This window comes from Oryx dammah, unplaced genomic scaffold, assembly GCF_014754425.2.
Source record: "Oryx dammah isolate SB20612 unplaced genomic scaffold, SCBI_Odam_1.1 HiC_scaffold_13, whole genome shotgun sequence".
NCBI classification, from domain to species: Eukaryota; Metazoa; Chordata; class Mammalia; order Artiodactyla; family Bovidae; genus Oryx; species Oryx dammah.
Window position 1 is genome coordinate 59,577,540 of NW_024070197.1, and position 9,717 is coordinate 59,587,256.

At 44.4% G+C, this 9,717-nt stretch overlaps 1 protein-coding gene across 1 annotated transcript in view; it reads right to left on the minus strand.

The window, feature by feature from the left end:
- Positions 1 to 9,717, minus strand: part of VAT1L (vesicle amine transport 1 like) — a 206,753-nt gene that overhangs the window by 174,670 nt on the left and 22,366 nt on the right. The window contains exon 2 of the mRNA XM_040253483.1: positions 1,678 to 1,807. Coding sequence (XP_040109417.1) covers positions 1,678 to 1,807 — 130 coding nt within the window. The remainder of the gene's footprint in view (positions 1 to 1,677; positions 1,808 to 9,717) is intronic.

Here is a 9,717-nt window from a genome sequence, read left to right on the forward strand (position 1 = left end):
TATAAGTGATCACTTAAATGCATTGGTTAAATAGATATTTAAAGGCACCAAATTATAAAACACAGAGGCTATTTCTCACCAACCTTTGTATTTTGTAATTAACTTCTGAGCCTGATGTGATGGCGAAATGGGAGCCCCGGGTAGAGAGAGGAGGGGTGTATGCTTGGTTAACCCATGGCCAAATCCATAGTTGTATTCATTTTAATCTTTTTAGAAAAACATTTTTCTTTTTAAAACTCTTTTTAATAACTATCGAGTGAATAAAGGGGATGCGTGCTTTACTGCCCAGGGTGTATTCCCAGCTGCGAATGTGAACTATATGTCCTGAGGGTCTTGGCTGGTGTGGTGGAAAGCTGACCCTTTAAGGGTGGCTGCCCAGGGGGTCAGGAAGTGTAGCCCGCCTCCCAGTCAGCAGATTAATTCCTTGATGTCCAGGATGTCCAAGTTCTGCCCATGCTGTGGGTGGACAGGAGTATCCATAACTGAGTGCATCCTGTTTAAGGTCCTGTTCTTCCTCTTTATGTTTATTGGGCAATTGATGTTCTCCTACCATCAGCCAACACTCTTTAATATTACATTGTTTGTACAACTAACAAAGTAAAACTTATTAGTTTAGTACATTGGATGCCCCTCAGTATTTAACTGTTAATTGCAAACTTATTTAATCAAAATTTATCCTGAACATTTAATTAAAGTTAACAGTCTTGTTATCACCTTCTCCGTATTTTAAATGCCTTAAGAAGTAGACATCAAACCATAAATCCCAAAACCAATTGCTATATTTAGGGCCAAACTGGTTATAGAATTGCTAATAATATGGATTTCTATTTATTATTTGTATTTTTGTTTCCTAGAATTGCAGTACATTTATTAGATCGTATGTTTTTTAATACTTTCTGTATCCATCTTTCTACTCTAAAGAGAAAAAGGACACTAGGCTCACAGGGGCAGGATTTTGGTTGTTGATAGATTTGTTTCTTGCTCAGGGCCTCAAATTTAATTGCTTCCCAATCTCTCTCTTTATTTTGTTAAATTAAAGTTTACTTCCCTTGTGGCTCAGCTGGTAAAGAATTTGCCTGCAATGTGGGAAACCTGGGTTCCATCCCTGGGTTGGGAAGATCCCCTGGAGAAGGGAACGGCTACCTACTCCAGTATTCTGGCCTAGAGAATTCCATGGACTGTATCGTTCATGGGATCGCAGTGAGTCAGACACGACTGAACGACTTTCACTTCACTTCAAGGCTTCAAAGCCCCTGGCCACTTCACCAGACTGTTGCCAGGAGTTGTAACAAGATGGTCCCTGAGAAAGGCATGAGACACTGGGAAAGTCCTACCACTGATAAACATCGTGTGTGAAATAGAGAGCTGGTGGGAGCTGCTGACAGCACGGAGAGCTCCAGGCCATGCTCTGCCAGGGGTGGGGCAGGCGGGGCTGGGGGCGGTGCAAGAGTTAGGGGACATGGGTGTGGACATGTGTGTGGACATGCTCGTATGGCAGAAATCAACACACGACTATAAGGCAACTATCCTTCAATTGAAACAAAGTTTTAAAAGCAAATAACAAGACACGTTATAGATGATTTCAAACGCATTTTGCATAATATTTTGTTTAATCTTGTATTATTTCAATAGATTCCAGATAAATATCACCCTTCCAGTCAGAAGTCAAAACATTACCTCAAATCCTTTAACGCTGTCCCCTAGGGCTTCAACAATCCCAGAACACTCAAATCCTGGCACCAGGGGGGTCTTGGGAGGGTTGTCGATATTCCCCTGGCGCACCATCAAGTCAATGAAGTTTAAACCACTGTAAACAGCAAACGTGAAAAAAGAGAAATTCACAATGAGATGGAAAGAAAGCACTGGCTTGACTCTTCTTTCCTTCCCATCCCCTCCCTCCCTTTCCTCCCCCAGTTCCTCTCTTCTTTCTTTTTTAACTTTCTGGAAAAATGTGTCTAATAGTAATGTTACTTAGCTAGATGTCACCAAGAAAGTAAAACAATGATCTCTCTAGACAACTTATGCTTTCTCAGCCCTTCAAATGGCATCTGCAGCATTCACGCTCTAGTTCAAGAGAGAGCCTCATTGTCCCCACTCGCAGCCTCCTTACTCTAACTCTAAAAATGTATTGACTAGCCTGGTCATTAGCCATTCTAGCACTTAATTGAGGGTAAAAAAAATACTGCTGCTGCTAAGTCGCTTCAGTTGTGTCTGACTCTGTGCGACCCCATAGACGGCAGCCCACCAGGCTCCCCCGTCCCTAGGATTCTCCAGGCAAGAACACTGGAGTGGGTTGCCATTTCCTTCTCCAATGCATGAAAGTGAAAAGTCAAAGTGAAGTCGCTCAGTTGTGTCCGACTCTTCGTGACCCCACGGACTGTTGCCTACCAGGCTCCTCCGTCCATGGGATTTTCCAGGCAAGAGTACTGGAGCTTATAAGAAGAAACACAAAAAGCAGCCAGACATAATGGCCACCCACCAATCTATGAAAAAGAAAAAAAAACGATCTAACTTAAAAGGTCTCAAAAAGACTGTCACAAGTAGCTCAGCTGGTAAAGAATCCGCCTGCAATTCAGGAGACCCCGGTTCCATTCCTGGGCTGGGAAGATCCCCTGGAGAAGGGACAGGCTACCCACTACAGTGTTCTGGCCTGGAGAACTCCAGGGTCGCAGAGTCAGACATGACTGGGCAACTTTCACTTTCACTTCCAACCGGCTCATAGACTTACACCAGCGCCGTGACACAAAGGCTAGGTAATGGTGACTGCGAGCCGTCAGGAGACCAGGCTGGGTGCGCCTGCAGGCAGTGGCTCGAAAGAGAGAGGCCAAAGGCCAGTGGGTGTGGGAAGCCTGAGAGGTCTGTTTCCAAACCTGAGTTGTCTCTGGCCGAGAGAAATCTTTTGGTATTCTCTATAGACATATTACTTTTGAAATAAGAAAGTTATCATTAAACTATATCAAAGTCATTGCCTTGGAAATCCACATACTTAATTCTAATGATGCTACTTATCTTCCAAACTATTTTTTTTAAGAGCTACAATTGAGAATTGCATTTAACACCCGTGAAGGAATGAAGTGAGAAAGCATGTGTGTGAAATACACGAACGTTTATTTTTTTTTGCACCAAATGTGGCTCTAACGTACTTCCTGTTTTCACAAGCTGCCATCTAAGGAAGACATGGGTTGGAGAAACCAAACTCCTCGGGTCTGGCGCAAGGCCTGTTAGCCTCTGACCACAGCTTCTCTCCCAAGCAGAAGCCCTGAACTCTTTCTTAAACACAGCTTGTCCGTTTCTTCCTCGGCCTCTCTGGAGCCAAGGACGCATGGATGTCCACCTACCACCTCTGGTCTCTACTTGTCAGTCTCACCCATAAGCAATGGATAGGGGCAAGGAGGTGACTTCCTTGAAAGGTGGACCTTTCTCAAGGGTTTTCTAGCCACAAATGAGGCAAGATTCACGTATTCCCCCCGCCGAAGTATCTCTGACGTGTGCCCTTTCTGAAGACAGCTGCATGCCTCACACTTCTTGGCTCCCAGAATACCTGGCATGCCTCATACCCACAGCAACATAGTAGGTACTCAAGCAACACACACTGAATGAAGGAATATTCATGAATATTCAAACACATGTGCTGCCAGGTTGCGTACTAACGCCTTTTAGAAAACAGCCAAGGGATGCTCAGAGTCGTGGACAGCCTTCTGAAATGTGTGTGTAGACTTCCAAAGATCCTGTTTTGATGTTTAATAGTTCTTAGGGCCACTTATCAGAGAAGGCAATGGCACCCCACTCCAGTACTCTTGCATGGAAAATCCCATGGACCGAGGAGGCTCGTAGGCTGTTGTCCATGGGGTCGCTAAGAGTCGGGCACGGCTGAGAGACTTCCCTTTCAATTTTCACTTTTCACTTTCACTCACTGGAGAAGGAAATGGCAACCCACTCCAGTGTTCTTGCCTGGAGAATCCCAGGGATGGGGGAGCCTGGTGGGCTGCCATCTATGGGGTCGCACAGAGTCGCACACGACTGAGGAGACACAGCAGCAGCACCAGCAGCAGGGCCACTTATTAACCAAAATGTTCTCCAATAATGTGGCTGAATAAAGTCTCAATTCCACGACTTCTCCCTGGGTAACCTTGGGTCGGTTATTCAACCTCTCTAAGCCTTACTTTCCTCATCTGTGAAGTGGGGGTTAGGAGAGCACCCATATCACCAAGTTGTTGGGAAAACTGATGAGAGTCAAGCACTGTGCCAAGTAAAAAGTACGTATTCAATAATAATAATATCTGTGTCTTCTATTAAGAAGGCTGAAGTGTGAGATATATTTTGGGAAGATTCCCATTAAATGAGAGTGAAAAATCATTTCAGAGCTGAAATGGGAAAACTTGAGCTATCCGTAAGCTTCGCTTCTGTGAAATAGCCCATTTTCCGACACAATCAAATAAATAAAGCATCACTATATAACAATAAAAGGAATTTCTACGTGCCAGATCAAACACTCTGTCTCCTTTCACACATATTTCAGCTCCCCGTGTTGTATCCTCCATGTGAAAACATGATTTCCCAAGACCCTGATGGAGAAATGGCAGAGAGATGACTTGGCAGTTCCGTAAACGGGCCAGCCCCTTGGACAAAGCTTCAGCCGGATGCCTGTCACACTGCTCCGTGGGGCAGCCTTCAGTTTCCATCCAGCACGAAGCGGGTGCAGTGATTGTAAAGGAGGAGGCAGCTACTCAGTGCCAGAGAGAAGGGCCAAGACTTATAGAGCCTTATATAAGGGCTTAGCCTCTATAAGGGCCAAGACGTTAGAGCCAGAGCACCTCATTTTCTCAGTGAGGCATGCAGTCAGGATCGTGGAGGAAGCCAACCACCCACATGAAGGAGGGGTGTCCCACGTGAGGGGGAATGGGTCAGCGTTGTTTATCTCAGCACATAGAGGAGGTGACGAGGTGGTAACGAAGCGCCTTTATGCCACATCAGACCTGTTTCATGGTGCTTGCCCATGCACCTCCTCCTCAAATGGACCCAGCCAGCATTTACTGAGGGCTTCATTTGGGCCAGAAACTGGGATAAACATTTTCCTTTTGTTATTTAAGACTCAACAACACTCCCACAAAGTATGAACTATCATACCCATTTTTCAGATGAGGAAACTTCGGCTCAACAAGTTACTTGCATAAAGTCTCCTCTTTGGAAATTGTCAAAGTCAGGACCCAAATCCAAGCCAAGTCCAGAACCCAGGACCTCACAGATGACATCCTGTTCCCTCTTTAAGGGACTTCATCCACTGCTCTTGATGAAGGGGGCGCATCCGGGGGCCACATTTATAACTTCCTATCTCTTGGCCAGCTGACTGTACCAGCGGTTGGACCCAGTGTTGGAGGAGTAGCCATTCCTAGTTTGGGCAGGAGCCCATTCAGCATAAAGTAAACGAGCTGGTCCAAGAACTGGATCTCAGAAACTATGAATTGGGAAACTCGCATTAAGAGAACACCTTGGTACCAGAGAGGATGTCAAAAGACAGGACCGAGCTGGCTCGCAGAGCCAACCCAACAGCTTCCAGCAGGGCCAGCTATACACACCTCACTGCTGAATTATCAGGATGGAAGAGTCCACTCTCTACCTGTGGTGCCACCTAGCCCCATGTGCCCGCTGCCGTCAGACATCTAAGGGGTCCTTGGATACTTCACATATGTGTTTATAACAGAGCTCTTCGTTGGGTTATGTATGTGGTTTCTGCCTCATGAACCCCAAATACAAAGGAAAACAAATACCATAATCAATATCCGTAAATCACTCACTGGACAACCATTAATGATCTCATTTATTTTTTTTTCAAGCAAAACAAGTAACATTGTTTAGAGATAATAAGTTCTTGCCCAAGACCACACAGACAGTGAATGGTAAAGGCATGGACTTAAACTTGGGTCTGTCAAACACATTTTTCTTCCCACTCCCTCAGGAAAAAACAGGGGCATATCAAGCCATGCATCGTCCTTATAATAGTTTCCAATTTTCTCTAAGATTCCCTGGTGGCTCAGACGGTAAAGCGCCTGTCTACAAGACCTGGGTTCGATGCCTAGGTTGGGAAGATTCCCTGGAGAAGGAAATGGCAATCCACTCCAGTACTCTTGCCTAGAAAATCCCATGGACAGAGGAGCTTGGTGCAGGCTACTGTCCATGGGGTCACAAAGAGTCAGGCACGACTGAGCGACTTCACTTTCACTTTTGGAAATTCTGAGTGGGGTAAGGGGGCAATGACTATGCCTGATGATTCAGGCCCACACCAGGGGTACCTGTCAGATGTCTTTCTTGCTGGCTTTTTATGTGGCTCTCTTAAATGTGAGAGCACTCCAAAAAGAAATAGTGCTGCAAGCTGCTTGATGCAAAAACATAATCCTGTGTTTCTCCAAGACTGATATAGTCATAAAAGTAAGGCTCTGCTTCCCTCCCACATTAAATGATTAGTCAAATAAGAGGCTTAAGGTGTTATTACTGAGATTTACAATGTCTCAGACATAACAGCAAAGTGATTTAGTTTTTTGTATATGTATGTATACATATGGGATTCCCTAGTGGCTCAGACGGTAAAAGCGTCTGCCTGCAACGTGGGAGACCTGGGTTCCATCCCGGGGTCAAGAAGATCCCCTGGAGAAGGAAATGGCAACCCACTCCAGTACTCTTGCCTAGAAAATTCCATGGATGGAGGAGCCTGGTGGGCTACAGTCCATGGGGTCACAGAGTCATGTGTATATATACATACACACACACACACACACATATATACATGTGTGTGTGTATATATATATGTATATCTATATATATATACAGTTTTTCAGATTCTTTCCCATTATAGATTATTAAAAGATATTAAACATAGTTCCTTTGCTATAGTAGGTCCTTTTTTAAAATCTATTTGAGAGATAGTAGTGTATATCCGCTAATCCTAAATTCCTGAATTTATCCCTCCACCCTCCTCCCCTTTGGAAACCATATGTTTGTTTTCTTTGTGAGTCTATTTTTGTTTTTTAAATAAGCTCAAATGTGTCACTTTTCAGAGTGCACATATGAATGACACCGTACGATGCTTGTCTTTCTCTGTCTCGCTTGCGTCCTTACTATTTCTCTGTCTTGCTTGCACCCCTTACTATGATGGTCTGTGAGCTCATCCATGCTGTTGCAAACGGCGTCATCTCGTTCTTTTCTATGGCTGAGTGGTCTTCCATCATATGTACGCATGTGTCAGGCGTGTGTGTGTGCTCAGTCGTGTCTGACTCCGTGCGACCTCATGGACTGCAGCCTGCCAGGCTCCTCTGTCCCTGGGACTCTCCAGGCAAGAATGCTGGAGTGGGTTGCCACGTCCTCCTCCAGGGGATCTTCCTGACCCAGGGGCTGAACCCGTGATTCCTATGTCTCCCGCACGGGCAGGCGGGTTCTCTACCGCTAGCGCCTCCCGGGAAGCTCACGTACGCACCACATCTTCTTTATTGGTTCACCTGTCGATGGACATTTAGGTTGCTCCCACGTCTTGACTAGTGTAAACAGCACTGCTGTGAACATAGGGGTGCATGTCTTCTCAAATTATAGTTCTGTGCCCAGGAGTGGCATTGCAGGATCAAATGGCAACTCTATTTTTAGATTTTTAAGGAATCTCCCTAATGTCCTCCATAGTGGCTGTACCAATTTACATTCCCACCAACAATGTAGGAGGGCTCCCTTTTCTGTATACCCTCCTCAGCATTTATTATTTGTAGGTTTTTCAGTGAGGCCACTCTGATACTTCATTGTGGGCTTGAGTTACATTTCGTTACTAATTAGCAATGTTAGGCATCTTTTCATGTGCCTGTTGCTCCTTTTGTATGTCTTCTCTGGAGAAATGTCTGTTTAGGTCTTCTGCCCACGTTTTGATTGGATGACTTGGTTTTTTGATATTGGGTTGTATGAGCTGTTTGTATGATTTGGAAATCTGTCACTTGTCAGTTGCACCATTTGCAAATATTTTTTTCCAAGCCTGTAGGTTGTCTTTTCATTTTGTTTATGGTTTCCTTTGCCATGCAAAAGCTTCTGAGTTATTTCTTAAAGGACACCAGTAAGTGGATGACTGAAAAAATCAGCCCAGCTATAGTTTACAAATTTTTCAGTTTGAGAGAAAATTGGCCCAAAGAGGGATTTAGCAAAGAAGAGCAAGTAGATGTGGAGAAAGTCCCCTTTTATTTTCCAGGTGAAGGTAAGGTGAAGGTTGCTCATGGGAAAGGGTTTTGGACCTCCTGCCGTCTTGTTCTTCCCAGAGACCGTCAGTATCCTCGGCACTGACCACAGGAATCCAAACACACAGATCACTAGGCAAAGGACAGTGAGACGAAAATCTTGAAAATCTTCCAGAATCCTACTTCTCTACTAGTGCAGCCCAATCATATACTTTGATCTCGCACTCAATAGGAATCCCTAATCTTGCCCCATCTTTGGTTCAGTTGAGAGATACATGGCCACAGAAACCACCTTTAGAAACCCCGTGTTTTACTTTCTGAGGGATGCTGCTGAACATATCATTTGTTACAATAGATGTTCTCTTCTTTATGAAGACTGGGGATTTTCCCTCAAATTTCAACACAGAGGTTTAGTTTACATGGGTCTCACAGGCCCAGTACCGTGTAGAAACTGATCATACTTGTTTCTTTGCATTGGCGACTAGGAAGCTCCAGGCCAAATTTGTAGCACCCCTCCCTGAAAACAGCAGAGCTTTCTGGAATCCATTCTCTATGTCATTCTAACACTCACCATCATCTTAACTTTCTGAAGGCTTTGGGGTTTCCATTTTTAAAAAATCTTAGGCTCTATTGTCTTGGATCTCAAACTTGATTGTACACCAGAACTCTGAGGAGTTCTTATTAAAACACAGATGGCCAGGTCCCCCTCCTGCATGGTTGACTAAGCTGGTCTAGGGCAAAGGTCAAGAATCTGCGTTTCTAACAAGCTTCCCTCGCTGCTGCTGCCACCGATGCTCTGAGAATCACACTTAGAGAGCCACTGCTGTACCATTTCTTTTAAAGCTATCTCAAGTTGTCTTGGGATGAGACAAGGTAAAAATTAATAGATGATGATTAAGTAGATAAGAAAATGAAAAGCTCTCTCAAAGTCCTCTAAGGCAGCTGAATTTTTTGATCCTAGTCCAAAGAATTATATTACTCTTGTTAAATGTGGTCTTATTAGATTAGGTTCATCATTCTGATTTGTCTGGCTCTTTCCTGGATCCTAATTCTTTCATCCAAAAAACTGGCTCTTCCTTTTGGATATGTAGCCTGTGAGAATGCAGTTATCAAGGCATTGAGTTTTCTGTCCAAATTGCTGATAAAAATTTTGGATTAGCTGTCACATTCCTGGTTACTAAGGGTATTTGTGAAGACCACAACGAGATGTCATGGAGGAAATTCAAGACATAGAGCCAGTTGACATGTTTTAAGTTTCTTCAATTCATGAACTCTATGATTCTCTGAAACGTCTCCAAGATACTGGCATGGCCAAAAAGTTCTTCCAGGTTTTTCCAGAGCAAACTTCTTGGCCAACCCAATACTTTGAATTCATGTTTAACAAGATCTGTGTAAGTTAGTGAGCCCCACTCCCCCCTCCCCCCACAGCAGAAGTTGCTGACCACGTGGGCGCAGTCTGAGCAAGTGTCAGGCACAGTAGTTTTCTGGATGCATGTCACGACTATCATAGCTCCCC